We start from the raw sequence: 25354 nt of genomic DNA on the forward strand, positions 1-25354 counted from the left end.
GACAATCTCTAACAGGTCCATGTCCTTCCTTGTGTTGGGAACCCCAGAGCTGGATGCAGCACTGCAGGTGGGGTCTCACCAGAGCAGAGCAGTGGGGCAGAATCCCCTCCCTTGCCCTACTGACCACCCTGCTTTTGATGCAGCCCAGGATTCCATTGGCCTTCTGGGCTGTGAGCACACAATGGTGGCTCACGTTGAACTTTTTGCTGACATTGATTTGCCATGTGGTAGTTGCAGGGACTTTGGAGCTCAGGATGGGAGTTTGGGCAGGGTGTGACACTGGTGAAATGGATATAAACAGGATGTAATTCATAAGGGCAAATGCAAGCCACACATAGCAGGATAATTTGCTGTATGCATATACAAGGGGACAACAAGGCCTTCAGAAAAGGACATGGATATCATTGAGGTGATGGGTGTCATTACTGAGTGACTTGATGACACACAGATGTGAAGAAAAAACAAAGACTGCCGCTCAGCTATATAAACAAAAGTGCCACAAGCATCAGGCATGCTGCAATCATTCCACTTTATGAAGTATTAGGAAAGCCTCATACTTTCTGGATATATTCAGTTTAGGCAATATAGTTCAAGAAAAGCTTACAGCTATCAGAGACTATGAAAGATGGTCAGCAGCCTAGTAACCATGACCTATGAATGAAGTTTCAAAGAACTTAATTTGTTTAGTCTGCTTATGAGAGGAGGAAGGGGGAAACGTGACAACATTCAGGTTCATAAGAAATGTCTAAAGAAGAAACCAAACAAGTTGCTCTCCATCTTCAGGAGGTTAGACAGGGTTAGACATCCAGAAAAACTTTTCAGCTCGTTTAGGGCTCCTGTTTTCTTAAGACAGAGTGCTTTGCAGAGACCGCATAATCACAGAATCACAGCATGGGTGAGGTTGGAAAGGATCACAGTGGATCATCTAGCCCAACCTCGCTGCTCATGCAGGGTTATCCTAGAGCACATGGGACAGGATCTTCAATATCTCCAGTGAGGGAGGCTCCACTACCTTTCTGTTGTGGCAATCTGTTTCAGTGCTGGGTCATCCACATGGTAAAGAAACTCGTCCTCATACTCAGTTGGAATTTCCTGTGCATCAGTTTCTGCCACTGCCTCCTGTCCTACCGCTTGGCACCACCAAGCAGAGCCTGGATAAACCCTCTTGGCACCCCTCCTTTAGATACTCACAGACATTGATGAGGTCCCCTCTCAGTTGTTTCTTCTCCAGACTGAGCAGGCCCAGCTCTCTCAGTCTTTCCTTATAAGAGAGATGGTCCAGTCCCTTAATCATCTTTGTTTTCCTGAGGGGCCCAGAACTGGACTCAGCATTCCAGATGTGCCTCACCAGGGCTGGGCAGAGGGACAGGATCACCTCCCTTGACCTGCTGGCAATGCTCTTCCCAATGCACCCCAGGATTCCATTGGCCTTCTTGGCCACAAGGACACACTGCTGGCTCATGGACAGCTGGTTGACCCCCAGCTCCTCCAAAGAGCTGCTCCTCAGCAGGGTGGCCCCCAGCCTGTTCTGGTGCCTGGGGTTGTTTCTCCCCAGGTGCAGGACCCTGCATTTCCCCTTGTTGAGTTCCCCCCTGCCCATCTCTCCAGCCTGTCCAGGTCCTTCTGCAGGGCTGCACAGCCCTCTGGGGAATCAGCCACTCCTCCCAGCTTTGTGTCACCAGTGAACTTGCTGAGGAGGCATCTGCCCCTTCATGCAAGGATAAGTTAAACAATACAGGGCCCAATATCGAACTCTGGGGGACACCACTGGTGATAGGCCTCCAGCTAGATGCTCCAACTCCAAAATCTTCTTCTTGAGAAATTCCTAAAACCAAGATGCTACAAATATTCGTTAGGCCTGCTTGGATAGTGGTATCTGTCCTTGGCAGAGATACAGCTAGATGATGTCTCAGGTGCCCTGTTTTAGATCATGCACCATTACATGGTAAGGCACACCTAGTCATTACAGGGTGACAAGGGCATAGCAGTGATTCTCCCCACATTGCCATGTTTCCTAGACACTACACTATATTCCTTGTTTCAAAAAGTGAATAGCCTTGCAGGATACCTGGCACAACACCGGGAAGCCTAAATGAAGCTTAACCTGCTGTTCAGACAGACCTGCCCTTGAGCTGACAGAGGACAGCAGGCTGCTATCACTTCTTCATGGGAAATGCAGTGGTTTAGTTGCATTGTGGAGGTTCCTAAATTTGCAATTGACCAGAACGGCTTATTATACCATTCCTGTGTACAAGAATCAGATGGGAAGTCTTCTTGAATAGATCCCTCATTCTGTGCTGGGTAGATAACACATGAAGATCTAGAGAGGAGGTGGAAGAAGCCTACCCTTTGTGGTGACTGAAGTTAAATCACTTATGGAAGGTAAGCTGTAAATGTAGAGCAAACAACAGTCTTTGAATGAGGTTTCATGACAGCAGGAGAAGGAGGGCTCAGTTTCCACTAGACCTCAGAACAGCCCTTTGGGAGGAGAGCATAATGAAGCTGCTGAGTCCTCCCGGGATTCAATGTGAACCTGAACCCACTGGAGTCCTTCAGAGCCATGCCAGACTTCTGCAAAAGGCTGTCCAGAGCAGACCTGAGTTACTTTCCTTTTCTCACAGACTTGTAGCCATTGTCTGCACGGGGAATCCTCTTCTGCCTATGCTGATTCAGCCTGGTGCTGAATTGTGCAAACTGCTCCTTCAAACTCAAATGCTCTGTAAAAGCTGGCTCAAGCAGTGGGTGCCTCTGCTAGAGGGTGAGCATGTTCACAGAGGCTGGTGGAGTCTGCATGCAAAAACTAGGCCCTAAAACTCGCTGATACAGAAAAGCCAACCCACCACACATTAGTGTAATGGAGGCACATTTGCAATGATTGAGCTGAGCGTTGTCTGGATTACAGCTCTGAGATGAGAGAGGCCACTGTGGTATAAACATCTGTCAAGAGCAGATGAGGTCTGCAGCAGACACATTCCCCACAGGTTTATATGATTTTCAAGGACCTGAGGCAAATGATCTGTTTTCTGCTTCTCAGTGATTTCACAGAAAAGCGACCTCAGTGATCTCGTGACCCATTAATAAATAATTCCTCCGAACTCCTTGGCTGAATCACCCTTGTGTAATGTGCAGGATAAAATCAAGATATTATATTGCAGCTCAAGGGTATTTGATAAGGCCATCCTGCAGAGATTAAAAAATCCCCTATTCTTGGAAGGGAGGAGGAGGGGGATCACAGTGGATAATACAAATTAGGTCTTGGAAAGTACCTTCTCTGGATGTCCTGCTTAGCCAAGATGAAACTTCCCCAGTAGTTGGTTCAGTTCTTCTGGATGAGGAGATACACATCCATTCAACCCTCAGAAGCTACGACTGGCCTTCTAGACATTTCTGGCTTTCATCGGAAACCAAGCAGATTTTGTCTACACTGTTGATTTCTACCAGCCAGCACAGCTTTGCTGCTTGAGGGCATGAAGCAGGGAAACAGCCACACTAGCCAAATATCTCATAACATCTTATTTTTGTATCTGGCAGATTTGTTCTAGGGGCTGAGCTTGGAGGTGGACTACAACTTCTTCCCCTCCCTGTCTGACTGTGGTGCTCAGGAGTCATCCATTTTTCATGTGGAGCTCCCTGTCATTCCAAGGAAAAGGCCATGCTTCCGGCATCCCTTGGCATGTGTGTTTCCATTCATCTGTGGATGTCCAGGCAACATGCCATCCCCATGACAAAATGGCTGCTGTTTAGTTCCTCTTCTATTAGTTCATCCCTTAGGATTTTGCTAAATTTCTCCAAGTCTTTTGGACAGTCTGAGTAGAGAGCACTCAGCGTCTGGAGGTTTTGCATTGTGTTCAAGTCAGAAAGGTTGCCTGTCCTTTTCTCTTGATTCCTGCTAGTCCTGCACAGGGCAGGACAGACTCAGATGTTTTGCTGCTCCATATTTTCAGGCAGCAGAGGTGTATCTGTTCCCATCACTTGTCAGTGGGCTCTGTTAGCAGAGGTAGTAAAAGGTTAGGGAATACAATATCCCCTCTTGCCTCCTGGTCAGGAGAATGTCAGATAAATAAGTATCCAAGGCAGGCCAGCCAAATCAGGGCCTTCTGATTTGGAGAAGTCAACCAAAGCAGACTGGGTGGTCATCAAGTGATCCCCTTGCTCTGCGGGAGCACATAACACATCACTTCATGGTGGGATCTGCTGATGTTCTCCTTGGTGTGGACAAAACTCCCCTGTTTCACAGAAGGTGGTAAACAAGCCTTGGACCTCATCCCTTGGCTCCAGGGCATATAGTTGCAAAGCTCCTCTGATCAGTGTGGGAGGAAGGCCTCCACCCTCCTTATGGCTGCCCAGTAATGATCCCCAGCTGTAAGCCTCTCCCTTCCATGCCTGGAAACCCAGACTGGCCTCAAGGGTGGGGCACAGGCTGTTTAACCCATTCCCTGGATGGATGGATGGATGGATGGATGGATGGATGGATGGATGGATGGATGGATGGATGCTCCCCAGCTGCTGTTGATGCACTGAGAACCACTCTCTGATGGACTGGCTGGCTTTCTGGTTTGCCAGAAAGGTGCTGGAAGGCTGGGGGTGCAGAGGTGTATGGGTTCATATGCCAGGGTGAATAAAAATAGTTTTTCTTGCTCCTTGCTCAAATATACCCCAGAGAGCAACATCTTCCCTGGACTGATGGTTCTGCAGGCACAGGAGCGTGACTGGGAGATGTGCTGCTCGGCAGGAGGATGGGTTCTCCCCAACACTTTCACAGGGCTGTTCCCAGTGGCTCCTGCCAGCACCATGGGGCTAGGGGTGTCCATCCAGACGTGCAGGTCTGTGGGTTACTGCAGGGTGCTCTCTTCTTCCACAGCCTGGCATCCCAGCAGCACCTGGGACTTTGGCTCCATTTCTTAAGCAGCTTTTGTCCCTTGGAGAAGGTCGGCAGCAAGGAGCCATCTCTGTCTGGCTCTTCTGTGCAGACGTGGGCGAGTGGCCAGCTGCTGGTGTGATGCCTACGTAGCACCGGACCACGGAGATGGGGCACGGGATTCCGGAGGTGACAGGGCTGAAGCGCCAGAGTGGAGAAGCACTGGATGGGAAGAGGCTTTCTCTGCTCATACAGCTAATAGACTAATTAGCAAGGAGCTCGAAACTTGGCTGTGTTTGTTGTCAAATGCAGGCCTCTTTCCAAGTGGTGTTAACAGCCTTCCCTTTTCACTCTGAGCACATTGTACAGCCAGGGCTTTCCTGCTGCTTTACAGAGGATTCTTCTTTTAGTAATGGATATAGGCTGAATAGTTCTTGCAGCTATAGGTGACACCAGGGTCAGGAGCAAGGGGTTGCAGGGAGGGGGTAGGAAGGGTGCAGAGGCCTGGGGCTGGGAGAGAAGTGGGAGGCTGGGAGAGGGGATGGAGGGGGCACTGACCCAGCCGTGCATATTGTGACATGCAGCTGGGCTGGGGGCAGCGTGGAGCTGTGGGGACACTGCAGGCTGCCAGGGGGGATTGAGGTACTAGCTGAGCTTCCCAGGGACTTGTGATGGCAGGGAGGGATGTCTATAGGTAAGAAAGGAGTGCATGGGCAAAGGCGTGCTTCCAAGCTAGAGGTATTGCTCCTTGTACGGCTCCTTGTGCCATTTGCCCACTTCTAATTAAGATGCATTTAAATTGTTTAAACGATTCCTTTGATAAGCACTCCCCTTTCACACAAGAGACAAAAAGTTCATAGAGGCGAAAGGCTGCGGGCACTGGCAGGACGCTGGCAGCATGCGGGCAAGGGGTGGGCGAGCTTCCCCGCCACCCTGCTGCCAATGCAAATCTCCCAGCGCAGCTGAGCCGGGACCAGGGGAAACCGGGAGGGTTTCCGCCAGGTTCCCACAAGCACGGGAGCCGAGGCTGTGCCTGCAATCACGTCTGCCCGCAGGCAGAAGCCTTTGTGGGCTCCCTGGCTAATGGTTATTCATTGCTGGCCAGAGCAGGGATGCCGCCACTCTTCCATCCGGACACCTGGCATTTCAGTTTGCTCCAGTGTCCCAAATGATGTGTATCTGACTCTCCACATTCAGCTCCTCCTTAGGAGTGTTGTCCCTTGGTTCTCCCTGGTGTGCCTGAGACCGAAGTGGCTGGAGGCTCTTGGGGTTGCCCTGTCCCCCCAGACCAGTGTTTTTTGGGAGGGAGATGAGGGCTTTGCAGGAGTTTGCCTCAACCCTAGCTGGAGGGAGGGTAGATGTCTGCACCCCTGGGTATCCCTGAATACTCCACAGTGCCTGAAGCAGGGTATAATTCACACCTTCACCACACACCCAAATACTGCCCCAGCCAAAGCAAGGTGAGCACCTGCCAGCCGCCTACAAATATTATCTGGATGTCAAGGCAAATATTAGGCACAGGGCCTGGAGCGTGTCCAGCCTCCCCCTCAGCTCCATGAAGACTGCTTGCCTGCGGCAGGCCTGGCTTTCCCACAGACATTTGCACTGACATGGCACCGCTGCTGCTGTTTTCTTTGGATTGAGGCCAGCTGCTTATGGAAAAGCAGCTGAAGCAGCACGGACAGCAGGTAGCACAGAGCTGGGCTGGGGGGAGCGTCCTGCCAATGCAATGGCTCACTTCCCTGGCATGGCACGGTGTAAGTTGCCCAAAACCTCAGATGTAGGATGGTGGTTTGGCAGAGTCATGAGTTCGTGACAAAAGCCATGACTGAAAGAGTTTGACTTATCCACACTCATTCATGTGATGCTTGGAGCCAGAAAAGGCTTCTAAAAACATGTCTCCTCCTGCTGCCAGAGATCCAGGAGAAATTAACTCCCTTAAATAGCAGCTAGGGGACCTGATAGCAAACCAGATATTTGAGCCCTCTTACACCCTTGCCACTTACTGCCAGGTTTTTGCCTCTGTAAAATCTCTTTGAAGATCATGCAATGAGTACTCCATGCCAACCCAAATTTAGCCAGCACATGGCAGCCTGGGAGCTGGTGACATGTATTTGGAGTGTGATTTGCCACCACATCATGCTGGCTATGCTCATCTTTCCCAGCTGAGCCACTGACCCAGCTGCAGCATGGCCAGAGACACTTCTGAGATGGCTGTGCAGACTGCCGGGGTGCTGAGCACTGGCACTGACAAGACTAGGATCTCTATTTGGGCCTCAGGGCCAAAGTTTTCCATGAGTATCAGCTTGTGGCCTGGAGAATAAGTTTGGCAAGAGGGTCAGGTTTCCAGCTGAGAAGAATGAATGATCTCACCACCAACTAGAGTATTTCCAGAGTGACATTTCCCTAATGGAGTGCTCCAGTGCTAAGCTCCTCTGAAGCAATGCTGGTGGCTCATGGCAGGGCCAGGCTGTTTCCCCATGTGCCAGCTCAGCTTCATCATTTCCTTTGCTTATCCCATGTGTTAGGGATTGCAGACACCTGGCTGTATTTGAATTTCCAGCTTCTTTCTATATTTGCCTCTCTGAGTTTGGATGTCTCCACCAGTCTTCTCAATGCTGGTAATTCCTACCCTTTCATCTCTCTTCTAAGATCTGTTTTAAATTCACACATCTGTTAATTTGTTGCTCATTTGGGATCCAGGTGATACCTGGAAAGGCTGACCTGGGATAGAGACTAAACAGAGCAAAAAAGATAAAACTTATTGAAAGGATGCACCTTGGGCAGTGCAAGAGCCTGGCTGGGGCTACACCCAAATCAAATCCAAGCTCGTTCCCAGTCATGAGTTTTTACACTTTTATAGTTTTGGTTCATCAGCATATTGGGGTCAATTATCCAACCACAGGCCCAGGTTATGAAGTCTCAGCCCCCTGGCTTGCCCCCTTTCCCTTTGCTTTTTGGGTAACGAGTGTCCTTGATTCTCTAGCTGGGAAGGGATTTTTTTGTCTAACCACCCTGTGAAGAGAACTTACTAACACCTAATATGAAGTTTCAGAGTTACACACCAAGCAGCAGAGAATCTGAAAAGTATAAAAGCTAAAACCCAAGGCATCACAGGCCTAGAGCTTGGACAATTGTGGAGGCAGTTTCTGTTCAGATAGTTCTCAGTTTAAACAACCCCTGTAATTTCCTTTGAACAACCTCTTCCCTTCTGGTCCTTTTAGTTTATCCCTTAACTTGTCTTCTCCTTTCTGCCCCTTCCCTTATCTGACCACACCACTTCCTACACTTTTCATACCTGCTTTCTACTCATCCAAGCTTCCCACCTGCTACTTCTTGGCCCCTTTTCTTCCTCTTCTCCAGCGACCTGCTTGCTTCCCTGGTGGCAGAGAGGTTGCCACATCACCCCAGCACTGTGCCCAGTGGTCTGAAATGATGTCCAACATGCTTATGTTGGACCTTGCCGTGCCTTGGCCAACATGCCAAGATGCCTTTCCACTAGAAGAACAGAACTGAACAGCCCACACATTTGGAGAGCTCTCCAGGGCTGGTTTGGACTCAAGAACTTGGACCTTGTTTGCACATCTGTCCATCTTAGCTGCTCTGCTTGGGCTACCTGGATCAAAAGCTCACTCTTCCTCACTGAGCACTGCAAAGGCAGTTGGCAGGATGCAGTGAATGAAGGATGTGATTAGATCTGCCTCATTTGCCTCCAGTGAAGGGAATGTCGTGGCAGCCCATGGCCAATCTAGCTTTTTCCGGTTTTATAGACACATAATTACTCATCTGCTTCGAGAAACCTGGGTTATTATTTGGCACCCCCTACTTTGCCGTGACTAGAAGTATGAATTATAAATCTGCTGTGTACATGAAACATTAGGAGGCGGTCAGGAATGCTTCAGGGCAGGGGTGAGGGGCAGGGGCAGAGCCAGGGCCTCAGGGCTGGGTTAGAAAGCCATAGTGAGGAGATGAAGTTGAAAAGTGCTGCCTTCATGCAGCAGTTGTTACATGTCAGACCTGCTTATACACTTAATGCTCTTAAATGCTTTTGCTCTCTGATAGCCAGAGGCTGGATAGTAGCCTTCTACAGTGAGTAACTGAGAAATGAATAAAATATTTACAAGCACGATTGATGTGAGCTCAGAAGGTGGTGTTCCTGCCTGCCCATGACATTTGCCTCTCCCTGCACACAGTCTTTTTTGTGTTTCCCCTGCAAAGAGCCAGGGCTCTGTGACAATGCCCACTGGGCTGGTCTGCAGGTGACACCCAGCAAAGGAGGTAACTTGCTGCCCAGAAGCATCTCAGTGCCCTGAAAAGGCACCAGCCACCCCCAAGCCCATATGCTACCGCTTCCCCTTGGGTTTGTCTGCTGCAGGATGAATATCTCTCTCAGAGGATCTCAGTTGCTGAAACCCATCCCCTCTGAGGAGCAGTTGTTTGGGTTGGGTATCCCAAAAGTGCGCGGATGGAGATGCGAATGGCAGGGAATCGCGGCTGGGAGGCGCTGGCAGCGGAGTCCTGACCCACGGGAGCTGCTGCGGGCTCTATCCCTGCATAGCTACACTGTTGCCACCTCCCCGGAGAGCAGCAGTGCTACGTGCTCTCCAGGACGTAGGGACTCCTTGGATGTGGTGTTGGTATATTCTTAGTCGTGCCAAGGGTGGGTTTGAGTAATCAGGGCACTACGTGCCTATTGTCCGGTGTGTGATATTCCAGGGACTTTCCTACGCCAGTGGTGTCACCCACGTGTGTGGAACTGTTACTGACAGCTTCTGACTCATGGGTTCAGCACACCAAATGTCTCCAAAATATCTGGAAACCTCATTCATTTTCAGGAGATAGGAAAAGAAGGAGACTAAGACTTAACTCCCAGCTGGCCTGTGACATAATGCACAGAGGTGCACACGAAGAAACCATGAAATGCTCCCCTTTCCCTGTCCCTGTCCCTTTCCCTTTCCCTTTCCCTTTCCCTTTCCCTTTCCCTTTCCCTTTCCCTGAATATAGGGGAAATGGTGTGAGCGTGGAATATGAATATTGGGTGATTTGGGGAGGCACTTTTGAGTGGGGGATAGAAGTGAGACTTCCTTTTGCTCCTGAACTTGCAGGATAGAAGTGAGAGCAGGGCAGGATGCTCCCAAAGAGGTGGCCAGGATGCAGGGGGTTGAACGGAGGGAGGGAGGGAGGGAGCTGTGCCAGGCTGGGAAGCGCTCTGAAACTGCTGACACAAGCAGAAGGCAGCAGCAGCGGCAGCGTGATCCCCGGCACGGGCCAGCGGGAGGAGGCGTGTGGCCTTGGGACAGCGGAGGTCACAATTCTCCCTCTTAGGTCAAAACTGGCAAGGCGGCTGGTGAGATAGAGCCATGCACCTGCCTGCTTGGAAACTTGTGAGCACCTGGATGGCAGCGGCTGGGGATGTGCGCGGTGGCACGGGCTGTCCTTGGGGCTGGCTGGGGACCAGCAACGTGTCCCCCCCAGCTGCCCATCAGTGATGGGGCTGGTGCAGGAGCTCCCTGCACCCCGGCTGAGGAGGGCAGGATGGGTGCCAGCCCAGCCCAGCCCAGCCCAGCCCAGCCACACGTGTGCCCGGCCCCGCTCGCAGCAGCGCGCACGTTGCTGACCGCACGTACATGCCCGCAGCCCAGAAGGCCCTGGCAGAGGCCGTGTGTCCCGGGCTCCCAGCCGCCCCTGTCGCGCTCCTTGTCTGCCTGCCAGCCATCAGCTTCCTCCCTCCCTCGCTCTGGCTTTCTTTTCGCTTCTTTTTTTCCCACTCGCCCTGTTGCATAAGGAGAGGCGGAGGGCACAGAAAGAGGCGATGCCAGCAGTGAATGGGAGGCAGTAGGGGATGGGAGAAGAGCCGGGCATCACTGCTTGGTCTGTTTGGAAAGAGATGGGTGCTCATCCCACCACCACAATCGCTTCCAGAGAAGTCACTTCCTTCCCTCCCTCTGCTCTTTGTTTCATGGCACAAAGGAAGAGCGGAGGGTCTCTGTGCCAGGCAGGGAGCATGTCCCCCATGGGGGGGGCAGCGTGCTCCAAGCAGCTGCTGTGCCCACGAGTGTGTCTTTGTCCCTGCTCCTGCTGCCCAAAGCAGAGGGGTTCTGCTGCCAGGTGGGGCTGGGACCCCTGGGCCTCTGCCAACATGGACTAAGTCATTGCTTCCCCTCCTTCCCTGTGTCACATCAGGGTCTTGCTGTGACACATAGGGCTGGGTGGCCTGGCCCAGGTTTTGGGATAAGTGGCTGACCCATCAGGACATTGTAAAAAACACAGTGGTGGCTGGTGGTGAGGAGCCCTGTGATGGAAACATGGTCAGATGAAGGGGCCTGTATGCTGGGCCTATATGTTGTCAACTCAACTGATGGATGGAGGATTAAAAGGGACACACCAGGACCCTTCTGGACACAGTAGTGTGCAGAGGCTGCTTGCATTCATGTTTGTTAGTGTTCTCTGTGATGTTCGGGATGATGTCCCTCTCCCCACTGTTCCTTCAAATCCCTGTCTCTTTTCCACCTTCCACCAAGTTATTTTCCCCCAGCTTTTCCAGCTTGAGTTCTTTGCACTCATATCAGGAAAATCTACCCCTGTGTTGTCATGACCCCAGAAAGGCAAAGGTACTATGGCAGACTCTTGCCCATAGTACTGTGCAAAGCCCTCTGATGCATTTTTCTCCATCTCTCTTTTGTAGGTGACCAAGGCAGAAGGCAACCAAGTGGACTCTGACTCAAGATTTGAGGGGGATCTATGAGTTTTGCTTTCATTAACCTGTGAATCCTGCTTACAGCAACAGCACGTTGATACTCTTAAGTTCTTTCTTTCATTTTTGCCTTCCATTTGTTTTCTTTCCAGAAACTCTGTCCTCTTGAGTTCTCTGACTGGGAACAGTGAACTCATCCCTCATCCAGGCAAGCTCAGGTTCTCATAGTCCCTTCCCTAGACTTCCCAATCATCCTACTGTTCATAGTGAGTCTCCCTCCATTACTAAGAGAAAAGGTCAAGGGTATGATTTTTTCCTTTGCACCCTCTCATGGTGAATGTGTCTTTCTGACTGTACCCCATGGCATCACCTTCCCTCACCACAGGAATGTCTGCTCACATCCAACATGCCCACAGATGTCAGGGGGCAACTTGCCTCAGTGAGACCTCATGCCAGCAATACATGTTGTGCCAGCAGCCTCAGTGCACCAGCGGGACTCACTCCATGAGCATGTGCTCCTTGTGAAGCTTGCCTTGGCCACACTTACAGTGCTGGCCCCCACAGCCAGCCACATGCTGCTGTCACCTCCCCTGGTGTGTGTCTGAAGGAGCTGCTTAGTGACCTTGCCCATTTTATTCCTGACTTGCTTAGAAATCAGAATGCCTGTATTCCCAGACACACTGCCTTGTGCTGGCACAGCAGTCTTACACTCCAGCACTTGTGGGTGCTGTTGGATATAGTTCTGTGTCTCCCGCTCTGCATCTCCCTTCCCTCACCCATGTTTCTCCCTTGGCATTTGTCCCTTGATTCTCTACCCCGAGGATGTTTCCCCTGAGCTCTTTGCTGTTGGTCTGGCAGTAATTCCAGTTCCCTCTGACTACCTTGCCCATGGAGATGGTGGCCAGTGCGGCCACAGGGCTGACTGAGTGGTGGATGTCACAGATCACAACGGGCTCCACCTCATTTTCTCCTAAGCTTGAGCCAGTCTCTCATTTCAGAGAAGTCTGTCCATTAACTCTCAGGGCTGGAGAGTACAATTATGTGTGCTTGTATAGCTTGAAGCTTTCTAACCAGCTCAAGTAAGTGGTTTTCACCTTTTCATCCATTTATTTCCTGTAAGAAAAGACACATCCGTTCTCTTTGAGTACAGATCTCACAAATGAGTACAAACCTCACACATGCCAGCACTGGCTTTCTTCTGTCCTCATTCCTGGAGGAGAATCTCCTGGCCTGCACGTCCCTTTGGCTCTCCAAAATCATATTTGAATGAAGAAAATCTTCCTTCAGCAGAAGGTTTGTGCTTTGCTAACAAAAGGAAATCCCTGAATTTGTTGATATTCTTGGGAAACTTCTCCAAGTCCTTTTCTCTGGTACTGCAGGGGCAGTGTGGACAGTGCTGATTTCTTTATGTGAGCCCAGCGTGTCTCAAGCCATTCTTGAGGCTGTGGGTCGGTAATGAGGCCAGTCATTTGTTTGGGCTCCTGTGGATAATTCTGTCAGGGCCAAGCACTCTGCCAGTGAGCTTCTTTTAAAGACTGATTTTCTTTTACACAGTCAAGACTCAGACAGCCTATTATTAACCTCAGAGCCTGATGGCTTGCTTTGCATTCCCATCCCAGTCTGTGCTTTCACTGATTCCAGCACCCAGCTACTGCACTTCCATGCATCCCTGTTGCCTCCCCGTACTTGCTTTGAGCCCTGCCTCACCAGACACCTTTGCCAGTGTTGTACCTCAGTGGAACTTGTAATGTCCTTCACCCATCCATAGAAAGAGGCCCTGTGAGGACAGTGTTGAGTTTTCAGTCATCCAGTCCCAATTACTTGTCCCAGCAATCCTGTGGAGTAGGGAAACATGACCTTGCTCTTCTAGATGGGCGAAGAGACGCAGCAGCAGCAAGTGGAAAGCCAACAGTAGGGAAAAAACTTGAATGCAAAGCTCCATGGTGCCAGCCTTAGGTCAGAGCAAATTCCACTAATCCTGAAGGAGTGCAGTAGACACAAGTGTGTACTTTGCCCATACCCGAGCAGCAGCGTCACCACTGAGAGCAGGAAAGGATGAGGGGCTTTGCTGACAAGGACTCATAATGAAGCTGTGCCTGAGCTCAGACCTCCTGTTTAAAAAGTCCCTCGATGTGTGAGGAAGCAAACAGCAGTGACCATAGCGGGGCAAACCTCAGAGACCACGGGAGGTCTGAGGGTGCCAGGCAAAAGAAGGGCAAGCCTTTGCCAGCATATCTCCGTGGAGAGGTGAAAGAGGATCCAAAAATAGCCCACCCTGCTGCCAAGAGCACTGAGCCTTTGATAAACAGTTTACAAATAACCTCAGTGGGAAAGACATTGCAGCTCTCTCCATCAGAAATGAATTTGTGTCCTGTTTGCACTTCCATGCCCCTGCCAGCTTGCCATGGAGCATTTTGCTCATGTGATGCCTGCTGCCTGCAGATACTGGTCCTGGCTGGGATGTGGGCGACCATGAGGGACTGGGAAGATGCTTGGCTTTATGCTGCTGCAGCAAGGCTTTGTCTTGGCCAGAAGCAGGAGCAGGGAGGCAGTCTGATGGGGATGTGCCTGGTCAGAGCTACGAGGTGCTTTTTGTGTTGTGGCTTCCCGTCCTCCTGTTGACACAAGGGGATGCCTTGTGTGGGTGTCAGGTGGAGAGGGGAAAGTGCAGGGTGGTCTGCCACAGAAAACTGGAGCCAGATGAGCCAAGGGCCAGCATGTCCTGGAGAACACTTCCTAGGGAAGGGGGGTTTCAGGGACTCTCTGCTTTGTGTGCCCTCACCCAGCATTGGGACGTAGAGTAGGGATAGAAAGGAGCCCTCCCTACCACCTTTCCACATCTCCAAGATAATAGTGCAGTAGCCAGGAGATCACATTGGGATGCAGCCCCATTCCCACCTGGCTGCCCTGGGACAGCAGCACGTGTCTCTAGGGAAACTGGGATTTTGTGGGCTGAGTCCCCTGGTGTGCTGGCTCTGCAATGGGGGACCTCCAAGCTCTGGTGACCTGCACGGAAGCCGTGGCACAGAGCAGAGCAGCAGGGCTCACTGCACTGACACGTGCTCTTGGATACTGTGGCTGCAGTGCTGTGTAGGGACAGTGCTCACATCCCCCTTAGCCCAAGGCCACCCCACACCTCCTCCTCTGGGTTCGGGACACAGACCCTGCCCTGCCCCCCTGCCTCAGCTCCCTGACAAGGTCCCCTCCAGAGCAGGGCCTGGAAGAAAAAAGATATGTACTGACAGAAAATCTGGTACTTGGAAAGGTTCCTGTATTGCTCTGGTGGGTGGGGGAGAATGCGATGGAGGTGGGGCAAGGCAGGGGCCGACAATCCTTCTCCACACGTTGTCACTCCTGTGCAGCGATCCTTGGAGAGCCTTTGCCGCGCTGCTGCCAGCAGGCAGGAGCCAATTAAGGGCAATTAGGGTGGAAGCGGAGAAGGCGCCCCTGTAGCTGCCGCCAGAGCGGCCACTGGGAGCGCTGGCACGGCTCCACACTGTAAGGTTATTAGAGTTCTCCCCCATATTGTCCTTGGAAGGGATGCTCCGGAGCCGTCTGCTTGGGAGAAAGGGAGACACCCTTTGATGTGTCTGCCCGTTCACACAGTGCCTCTGTGGGGAACCAACCCGAGCACTTCTGCTGCACCTTCCACCACTGTTCATCACCCAGGTGGGTTACCCTGGTGTCTGAGGTCTCCCAGGGCACGCATGTGGCCTCTGTCCCACACAGTGAATCCTTTTCCACGAAACAAAATGCAGCAGGAAAGAGCAGAGAGCAGCAATGAGGGCAAGGATCTGGGACAGAGGGCTAGCCTATCTCCATGAGGAGAGGAAGAGAGGCACAGCCGACAGTAAGTGGCCTGACTGCTGCCACACCAGCCATGGCTTGGTCCCAGGGCTGTTCCTGGATGCCTGCATGCTCCACAGCTGGATACTGGTAATCTCAAAGCCTCCTTCTAATCTGCATGTACGGCCATAGCACATCAAACAATACGGAATGACAGTGACTGAGCTTCTAACAGCCTTGTTGCCTATTTTGTCCCAACATTTGCAGAATCTCCTTCCTTGGCCATCCCTTCCTCCCTTACAGCTCAGGCAGCTGAGGAACAGCAGAAGATGGGGCAGCTCTGTGATGTGTGATGAAGCCATGTACTAGGCTTGCAGGAGAGATGGTCCTTCCAGTCCCTGCTCTGCAGGCTTGAGTACTCAGTGCCACTGGGCACCAGTGTCCTGCCAGCACAGAGATCTCACCACGGTGCAGAGTTCCCTAATATGTTTCGCACAGCGTCTTTACTCCTTTCCCCCTCTCCATTCTGCTTCTTGGACAGTCCCTCCTCCTCCCTAGGGGCCACACCTCCCCGTCCTTATTTTCTCACACTTTACTGCTCCCAGTGTCACTGTGCCCATCCTGCGTTGCTCCTTGCATTATTTTCACTGCCAGAGGACTGCAGTGGGGGTGAAGCTGGAAGAAGAAATAGGTGCAGCTTTTACCACTGGGCATGGGCTGTGGGGGGATGGGAGGAAGGCCCAGGGCAACTCACCATTTTCACAGAATCTATATTTTTCCTGCATCCAGGAGCTGCTGCTGGACGAGCTTCAACTTTGTCTTGATGTGGAGGAGAGCAGGAATGCTGTCAATGCCATGCCTCAGTCTTTCTGTTGCAGACTCCAGGCATTACTGGTTTGTGCCCAGTTCCCCAAGGCTCTTTGCAAACTAAGTGGCTCTACTGAGGTGACCCTTTGGGCAGGTGCCTTGCTCTGCCACCGTCCCTCTTGGGCTGGATGGCTCCTTGCATGTCCCAGCCAGCCAAGCCTGCTGTGCAGAGCACAAAGCACACGGAACACTGTGTGAACAACAGGCTCTGAGCGTGCTGCCTCACAGCCTCCAGAGCAAAGGTGGCCCCAGGGCACTTCCCATGGATTTTCCACCCACAGGTGCCACCACCCTTCCGGAAGGAAGCAGTCAGCCTTGTTTTGAGCAGTTGCCTGGCAAATGCATCCTCTCTAGCACACAGCTGCCTGACCCAGGACAAAGCAACCTGTGGCCTCAAGGAGTGAAACTCAGCATTGAAAACTGAAAGTGCTGCACACAGACAGAGCAAGTGATGCTCTCCACCAGCTCCTGTGACAACCACCTTTCTGCTTTTCAGTCTTTGTCAGGAACAGGAATAATCTCTATAGTTTCTTTTCCTGCCTGGTGCTGCCTTTGCATCTGCTGCAGAGCAGAAATTCAAGGAGATGGATGCAGACCTTGATCTGCTTTGTGGAAATACTTCTAGTGTATTCAGGTTAGGTAAAGGTCTTTCATTAACAAATCCTACCTGCTGACCCCAAAGCACCCGAGATCCTCTCAGATGTTTTGCCAGCATTCCTCATGCTTTTGTGTTGCTTCAACAGGAAGCAATGCTCTTGGAAAAGCTTCTAGCAACTCCAGAATGGGTCCCTGGAAACTTGGTGAGCTAGTTGCAATGCAGAGCTCAGAAGTGCTCTTTCCACATCTGCTACCTCTTGGAAGCCAAGGAGGGATTCCTAGGGCCAGGAAGAGCGAGTGTATGCCACCATGTGGCAGCAGATTCCCAAATGTGGAGCTCAGGAGAGCTTCAGGCAGGCCCAGCTCATTGCTCAGACTGGAGGACAGCCTGGCCCTCACAGTCATAACATGACCTTTTGTGCACACAAGGGAGGTGCTGTACAGCACCCTGTCCCATCTCCAAAGGCACCAGCCACCCCCTCCATGAAGGTAAGATTTATTCTGCAATTGAGCAGCCCTGGAATTTACCATGGAAGACAATATTCATCTGAGAATTGTGTTCCAGCACCAAAGACCCATTATTCACAGTGACAGCCAGCAGAGCTGAAAATAAACAAAGAACAAAGTCAAATCAAGTAGCTTTGGACAGAAACCACCCTGCCTCAAGGCAGAAGACAACTTCTAAGCAACAGAGACAACTTCTGAGGAACAAACTCTTTTGGAAGCACATTATCCCACTGATGCAAAGCTTCTTGCCTTTCTCTCAGAAGCAACCAAGAACTGGCCTGCCAGAAAACTTTGGGCGAGATGGAGGCTTAATTTGATCCAGGCTGGTCTTATCTTCTACATTTTCATTGTAAAAAAAAAAAAGAAAAGTTTCTCGTCTTTCTGCAATGAAGAGAGCCCTAAATATCTGAAGTTAATATAAAAAGCCACTGCATTGTTTGTAGCCTGAATTATGCTGCAATGAGGACTCTGAGCTGTCACTCATATCAACAGGCTCTTAAGTCTAAACTCAGCAATGGCCACTCAAGCCTTAGCTTCCCTCACTATTGCACGTTGTCTGAGGATGTGTTTATCCCCTAGGCTCTGTACTGCCCTCCTAGACAGCAAAATGCCTATTTCTGCCTCCTCGACAGCTCTTCCAGGGTGTTGCACAGTAACTGCTATTCTGTCTTCTATAAATACAGCACTGTCAGCTTACATTTGAATATAGAGAGGAGTAGCATTAGGACAACTACCTAGTTAGGTTAGTTGGGCATTTCATTCTTAGGTATGACACTGTAATTTGAAGGTGGGAATGAAGCTATTGATAAGTCTGAGGTCTTTTGCCCGAGAGATACAGGTATTCCAAAAGGCCCTGTTCCCAAAAAAACTTGGAGTAAACTTGTCCTGAGCATCTGGATCCATGCAAGCTACTGCTATATCAAGGTTTATCTGACTTTGGTTGCTGGGCCCTGATCACCCCAGGTATTTTCCAAATTCTCCTGTTCTTTGCTTTTCAGGGGAAATGTGTCTAAGAGGCTAGACCATGCTGGCAGACCTCCAAGGCCATGTGCTAATTTGCCCTGGTGGAGACTCCAACCTGCTGTTGCTGTCTGGGAAAACCAGATCCGTGTGTCCTTGAAAAGAGCACATGGAAGATCAGAATGTGGACTGAAGAAAAATGGACCAGGTCTACCTCTCCTGCTTTCCGCTGTGCTTGTGCAGGGTAGAGCAAAGCATCGACTCAGGAGGCAGGGTGAGCCTGTGGAAACCAGATGCAGCATGGAGGAGGATGAGGAGGAGAAGGAGGAGGAAGGACATGGGGTCTTCAGTATCAGGATGGAAATGTGGGACCCCAACTTTCAAAGGTCATCCTCCAACTCCAACTCACACTGGCTAGAGAAACAGGTCTTCATATACAGCAACAGACACTCAAATCAAAAGCATTTAAAAATATTGTTCTGCCTGGTTGCTGCAGATGAGTTTTGTAGTGAATCCAGAGGTACCTTTTTCCTGGAGTCCTGTGCTCCCATTGTGCTGCCCACGAGCTGCATGGGATCAAGGCTTGGCACCATGGGTCACCAGAGACAGTCACCTTAACCAACTTAAACCACAGCTTGACTCAGGCCTCAAACTGTGCCACCCATCCCAAGGGAAGGTCTCTGAAACAGAGAGTGACTGCCCTGAAAATTCCTCCTGTGGTCACTCTTGTAAAGTCCTGCTCAGCTCGGAGAGGGATGGGGAAAGAAGTTAGTGGCATTCTGTCTTTAAAAAGCAGAATGTTTCAGCTGTGATTCATTTGGTCTGGAGATGTGGCCTGTTTTGCTAATTTGTGGGAAGCCAGTTCAGCAGAATTGGTGACCAGTTGTTTGCTGATGCCACCTTTGTGATGGAAGGTTGTCACCCTCCACCTGGGAGACTTGGGGGATACTATTGCCAACACAGATTGGGGCACAGTGTCATTTCCCTCATAATGTCCTTGCAGATGGGCAGAGATGGGCCTCTTGTGTCTGTGGGGCTAGTCTGGCCGATTTTTTCTTTCTTTCTTTGAAAGAGCAATAAACACCTTTGGACCGCCCCATGGAGGACTGAGTTGCAGCACATTGTCCTCAATTTGCCTTCTACTCCCACTGCCTGTTGTCTTTGCTCCTTTGTGGCATGTGTGAGGATGGATATGTCTGTCCCAAGAAATTGTCTGCAGTCATTTTGCAGTCCCTTTGACATCTGACAGACAACTTGTGGCCCACAGACCACAGGCTGAGAAACACTGTATGGGGTGATGTCTACTGAGTTGCCTCCCAGAACTCAGGTTCTTTGAAACACATAAAAAGAAGCAGTTTCTGTCCTGGAAAAGACATTGCCTTGGGCAGACAAGCACTGGGGAGGCAAGGTCAGGGACACCCCAACCACCTAGCTGGGCTGTCTCCCAGCCCAAGGACCTGACTGCCAGAATTACTGTCTGGGCAGTAAAAGGTGAAAATTTAGGGGGTCCCACTTGCAGCTGTGCTGTGACATGAGATGGGGATGCTGGCAAAGGGCGGGCAGGTAAGGAGGTGCAGTGTGGGTCTGTGGTGGGAGGGAGCAGAGGGGGAGGAGGGAGCTCTCGCCAGCCCCACCACACTCCAGCAATCAAAGCCCAGCCTCTGTAATTAATACTATTTAGCCCAGGTTAGTAGCAGAGGAAAATGTCTCTTGTCAGGCTGGCTTTGCCCACTGGCCCTGATTTAGCAACATGAAAGCATTTTTTCTGATTAACTGTTCACTGAAGGAGATAAAAGAGATGACCATGAAATGTTTTCTTTAATGTGATGAATGTAAAGGGACTGGTAGAGCTGGAAAGGGTAAGAGGAGAGAAGAGAGAATGCTCCGACAGCAGATGGGTCTAGGGTGGGAAAAGGGTGTAGGGCAGAGCTGGGGGGCTGGGATGGAGGAGGCTGTAAGGCAGGGGCAGAACTGGGGGGTGTCTAGGACTAGGCTGGCAGGGGCCCCAGGATGGGAATGAGTGGATAACCAGGATGGAGGAGGTAGTAACATTTCTGAAAAGATAACTATGGCAGCAGCTGTAATTGTTACAGATGTATATATAGATAGATATGTATATATGCATGAGGTTTTTTAAGGCTTCTATGAAATTGCAGTCTGAATGCCAAATTTCACTGCTCATCTCTACTACTAAGCTAAAAAAAATGTCGGTAGCTAGGAAACAAAGTGAAGTAGTAAAGCTCAATTCCTAACATGATGTGGTTAGGATATTTTGGGGAACAGTGATGCTGCTCCTCCTTTGTAAAATCATAGCAGGGGGTTGAAAAGCTATATTTAAAAACTAAACACAGTTTCCTATCATGCCTTAAAAGAGATTTCACTGTCGTGTAGTCCAAACTGGCCTTCGATGGCTTTCAACGTGCTTTTAAACTATGTGTTGTTGACAGCTTACATTTTAAACTTTTCTCAAGATGGACAATGAAGTTGGTCTGACCCACTTAAGATTAGCTTCTGGTTTCTGCGTGTTGGGTGGGAATAGGGTGGGTACTTGCCAGAATGAAAAAATACTAATTTGGAAGAGAGAGAGAGAAAATCGAAAAAGCATCCCCAGTCAAGTTAGTTTTTGCAGTTGTTTGCAGAAAAAGATTTTGCTTTGATGTTTTTATCTATTTCGGGATAGAAAAGGAGAGTGTGTAAAATAAGATGATTTCAGTTGAGAGGTTCTTATTGAAAGGTAATTGTGAGCAAGGTAGAGGATGAAAGTCCTTATCTATAAGTACCCAGTCACAAAAGCTGATGTATCTTGTACAAGCTGATCGTGCAAAAGGGGACGTAAATTCACAGGCAAGCCAGCAATCATTATGTTCAGTGCAGCGAGAAGCTCAGACACACACAAAGGCATTGCCCGTGTTCGACATTAGGTTGCCTGGTCCGTAAGCAGATCGGATATCCTCACACCAAGCTCCCCTTTTGAGTCAGCTCAGCTCCTCTCCCAGAGGTCAGAGGAGACACAGGAAAGGTCCCTGAGCAGCCAGTGGAAACACTGAAAGGGAGGTGAGGCTTGAATGCAGATAAGAGGAGTGAAAACTAATTGAACTGAAAAAGCACTGTCATTGTGGGATATAAAATAATGACTGGGAAGTCCCTTTTATTTATTGAGAGGCAATAATAGCAGAGGGCAGATGATAACACTGAAGGGGTGACATTTTAGGTCTCTTTAATCTAGGAGAGAGAGGTATAACAAGCAACAGGGGTTGCAGTTTCAAGCCTGGCAAATATAAATAAGAAATGAGGCATGTTGCACAGGGGGTGCTGGCACACATGGAGACAGAGTATGTGTGGATGCTGTGTGGGACTCAGCATCTCTTAATGGCTTGGTGTCCAGACAGGCTGATTTTCTGGGAGATAAAAACCTCAACTGCAGTGATGGCTGAAATTCAGTGGCAGAGCATTAGTCAGGTTAAGAATGTCCTGCCTTTTCTTCATTCAGGTGGAGACTTGACTGAAAAATACCATACTACCCAAGCACCCACACGGACTGTCCCACGGTGGTGGTGAGTACAGCCACCTTCTTAAGGGGCTATGATGTTTGCATGGCCGAGAAAAGCCTGCATCCCTTTATTTCCTGGGGAAAAGCAGGGTCAGTGTGTGTGGAAGCAGCCACAGGCAATGGTCTTTGAGTGGAGGCCTGAGGCCAGGAGGAGTTATTGTGGTGTCTGCAGGAACGTGCCCACTGCCACACACATCTACCTGGGACAGCCACTCTGAGAGCTGTACTGGGTGATCCCTCCTGTCCCTGACAGCCTGCCTTCATGGGAAGACAAAATATTTGAGACTCTGCACCCCACATCTGCTTCCATCAGCTTGTGCCAGGTCTGCTCAGAGTCACCATCCTCACTCCCTGGGAAGCCTTTCTATGAAGGCTTTGTAGACATTCCAGGACAATCATCTGCATCCTTTCTTTCACCCACTCAGAAATGTTTCCAAGGCTCATCCTTAGCATCAGTGCATGTTTCCCTTGGACCTTTCAGGATCTTCTCCTGATGTGTGCCCCCTAGGACACAGCCCTCCATGTGCTTCCCTGTCTAACCGTGCCTCCTGTTTCCAAAAATCCCCATTTCTGTGAAATATCCTAAGCCCCTGTAGGCTCAGCTAATGTGCTGTGACCTATCCTGCTAATCTACAAGCAGCTACCCAGGCTGCCAGCACATCCCAAGGTTTTGGGGTAAGGGAAGTCCATGCCAAAAGCCCTACTTTGCCTCTGGCATGCAGAATGGGGCAAGCAGTGCACAGGAGGTGAAAAAATACCTGCCAGTGATGACTAAGTAATAATGTTTACCCAGAAAGTGGCTAATCTCTCAGCCTGGAGTCCATCATTGTAAATAATTTTTGTTTTAAAAGCAAACAAACAAATTGGTGGAAGTGTCCCGGCAGCAGGTGCTGGCTCCATGTGAAACCCAGCCTCACAGCCCACACAGTTGTCTGTTTATTCTAGCTGCTATTTATAGCTGGTCAAACATTTCCATCCTGCCTCGTGTTTCCTACTTGCTCTCTCTTACTAATTAATGTATTTAGTCCTTCCTTCCTTCCTTCCTTCCTTCCTTCCTTCCTTCCTTCCTTCCTTCCTTCCTTCCTTCCTTCCTTCCTTCCTTCCTTCCTTCCTTCCTTCCTTCCTTCCTTCCTTCCTTCCTTCCTTCCTTCCTTCCTTCCTTCCTTCCTTCCTTCCTTCCTTCCTTCCTTCCTTCCTTCCTTCCTTCCTTCCTTCCTTCCTTCCTTCCTTCCTTCCTTCCTTCCTTCCTTCCTTCCTTCCCTATTCTCCAGATTGCAAGGCTTATTTTAAATCCTGAAATATTTCATTTGAAATAGTGTCTAGTATTTTAATAAAACAAAAAAATTGAATGAAAAATATTGCCCGTGGCCAGGGTGCTTCTGGCTTGAGGTGTTTGGGAGGACAAAGGCCGGCAGGGGAAGCCTGTGATGTAATGGATATTGGAGAAATGCTGAGATGGGAAAAGAGGTGATGTACATCTAAAGCATGGGACAGAGCTCAAGTATGACAGGACTGGGTCTGTCTTCCTGGTGTGAACTGCAGTGTTTTTACTGGCTTTGTCTGAACTACCCCTCATTTTGTGCTAGCTATGGCTGTTGTCCCTGGTCCCAGCTAAAGCAGCCCCTGTTCCAGCTGTGGCATGACAGATGTGGGAAAATGATCATTGTGTCGGTCCAAGGGGAAGCAGTTTAACCAAGAGACTGGCTGGCTGTGGTTATGGAGAAGTTTGGCTGGGACATGGATGCTGCAGGGGATTGCAGGCTGGTGGCTGTGGCTGCTTGGTGAAGGAAGACAGTGACTCCACAGCTGAAACCACTCTGGAAACCTGTGACAAAGGAGCATCCTGAAATCTTTGGGATAGGTGATACCAGCCATCATGGAATAAATGAATTGAACAAGCATTGTACAAAAAAAGTATCCACATGCCACTGAGCCTCACTTCATCATCCACTCTTCTGCAGACATCCTTTGTACTGCTGCTACATGAGCCATGACTGCAGCCACCTCGCTGTGCCAGCTTCACATTTTTCTCCTTTAGGCTTGTATTTCCTTACTTACATGCAAGTTTAAGCACTGCTTCATAGCCTCAAGCAGACACCAACCATGCGCCTCTCCCTTATTTAAATTCATTTTACCTGCCAACACAGCACAAATTTTTGTGAAGTATGGCTATAACTGAGCTCTTGCTTTGTGAGTTGGTGTTTTGGTCTGTGTCATGAACTATCTAGGCCTCATTGGCCTTAAAATCCCCAAAATTATCACCCATGCTGATACTGCCTTTCTGAAAAGGGAAGTTTCTCTCATTTAGTATTGGGTCATTTAGGCAGTAAGCTCAAAACTTGACACTTGCTTCTCTTTCTTGAGTAGTGCATGACAAACACTTCTTCTGGAATTTTGAACCAGTGGGATTTGCACCCATTTGTGGACAGAGCGTAGCCCATCTGGTTGTTGCATGAGTGGATATTTTCTCATTTAGAGAAGATGATATTGCAATTTACTGCTTAGCAAAAGACAGGTCCACAGCCTAAAGTATCTGTGATCCCCTAAGATATCTCTATTCTGCCTAGGAATCTCCATGTCTGGAGAGTGGGGAGAGCCTTGCTGTGAAATGATCAGGTATAAAGTGCAGGTAGAGAAAGCCCGGTGGATTTTCCTTTTTTAAGTAGTTGTCTACCCAGGGTGCAAATTCTGAACCCTCTAAAAAGGCCAGTTGTGATCACAAATGTTTTTAAAGACAAATTCAGGGTGGGTTTTGTTAATCTTAGGAGGTCTGCATTAAATTAATTTATTACATATTTTTACACTGGATTATTTTCAGGCTGGGTTTTTTTTTTTTTTTTTAACAGGGCTGCTAATAGGATGGGACTGAACTGTTAGCAGTCTCAGGTACTGTGCAATGATTCACCAAAGCATTTCACTTGTACTACAGCTGATATTTGTGTGACATTCAGCATGCCAGACTGGAACATTCAATATTTGGGACTCAGATTCCTCCCAGACAGAGAGACGCTTAGGAGAGGCTTCAGCCTAACTCTGGGCTCCTTCCTTTAACAAAAATCTGATTAAGTTAATTATGTTTTGTGAGAAAAAAAAAAGAATAGAAAAAACAAGGTATGAGAAGTTGGTGAAAAGAAATAGAAAAAGCTTTCTGAGCAAAAGACTTGAAACAATGGATTCCTGCCATCTTAGCTGTTTCACCTTTCCTACTGGCTCAGCTGTGATTTACATTTCTATTGATGAAACAGTGATCCTGATGTGAAACAGCTCTGCAAATAACCAGAGCAAAATCCATGCATTCCTTCTCAATATTCCAGCTCAATATTTTAGTGGAATGAAAAACTGAAGAAAAAGATTTTTTTTTAATTGATATTTTCTTTGGAAACTGGGCAACGGGGCTATTTCTTCAGAGTTGCCTTGGCAGATATAATAGAGCATGGACTGGATGCTCCAGAAGGGCAGGCTTTTTCTGCAGAACACCACCCTACATTCCAGCTTTCTCACCTAAGCAATTTTTTTAAATGCCAAATACCTTGTC

The 25354-nt window shown here is 49.5% G+C and overlaps 1 protein-coding gene across 6 annotated transcripts in view; it reads left to right on the plus strand.

Annotated features, from left to right (window-relative positions):
* The window catches only part of LOC148224267 (uncharacterized), a 48054-nt gene extending 24971 nt beyond the window's left edge, over window positions 1-23083 (plus strand). For 3 of the 6 annotated variants that reach the window (XR_015802260.1, XR_015802258.1, XR_015802261.1), the window contains exon 4: window positions 18308-19365. Coding sequence is in view for 1 of the 6 variants with exons in the window: in XM_088161314.1 (XP_088017440.1) it covers window positions 11544-11547 (4 nt within the window). In the remaining 5 variants the exon portion in view is untranslated. Of the gene's footprint in view, window positions 1-11543; window positions 12846-18307; window positions 19366-21759 lie in introns of those variants that run through there. The other 3 variants (XR_015802259.1, XM_088161314.1, XR_015802263.1) reach the window with 2 other exon arrangements.
* The last annotated feature ends 2271 nt before the right edge of the window (window positions 23084-25354 follow it).

The sequence above is a fragment of the Sturnus vulgaris genome, chromosome 3, assembly GCF_052056855.1.
Source record: "Sturnus vulgaris isolate bStuVul1 chromosome 3, bStuVul1.hap1, whole genome shotgun sequence".
Taxonomy (NCBI): domain Eukaryota; kingdom Metazoa; phylum Chordata; class Aves; order Passeriformes; family Sturnidae; genus Sturnus; species Sturnus vulgaris.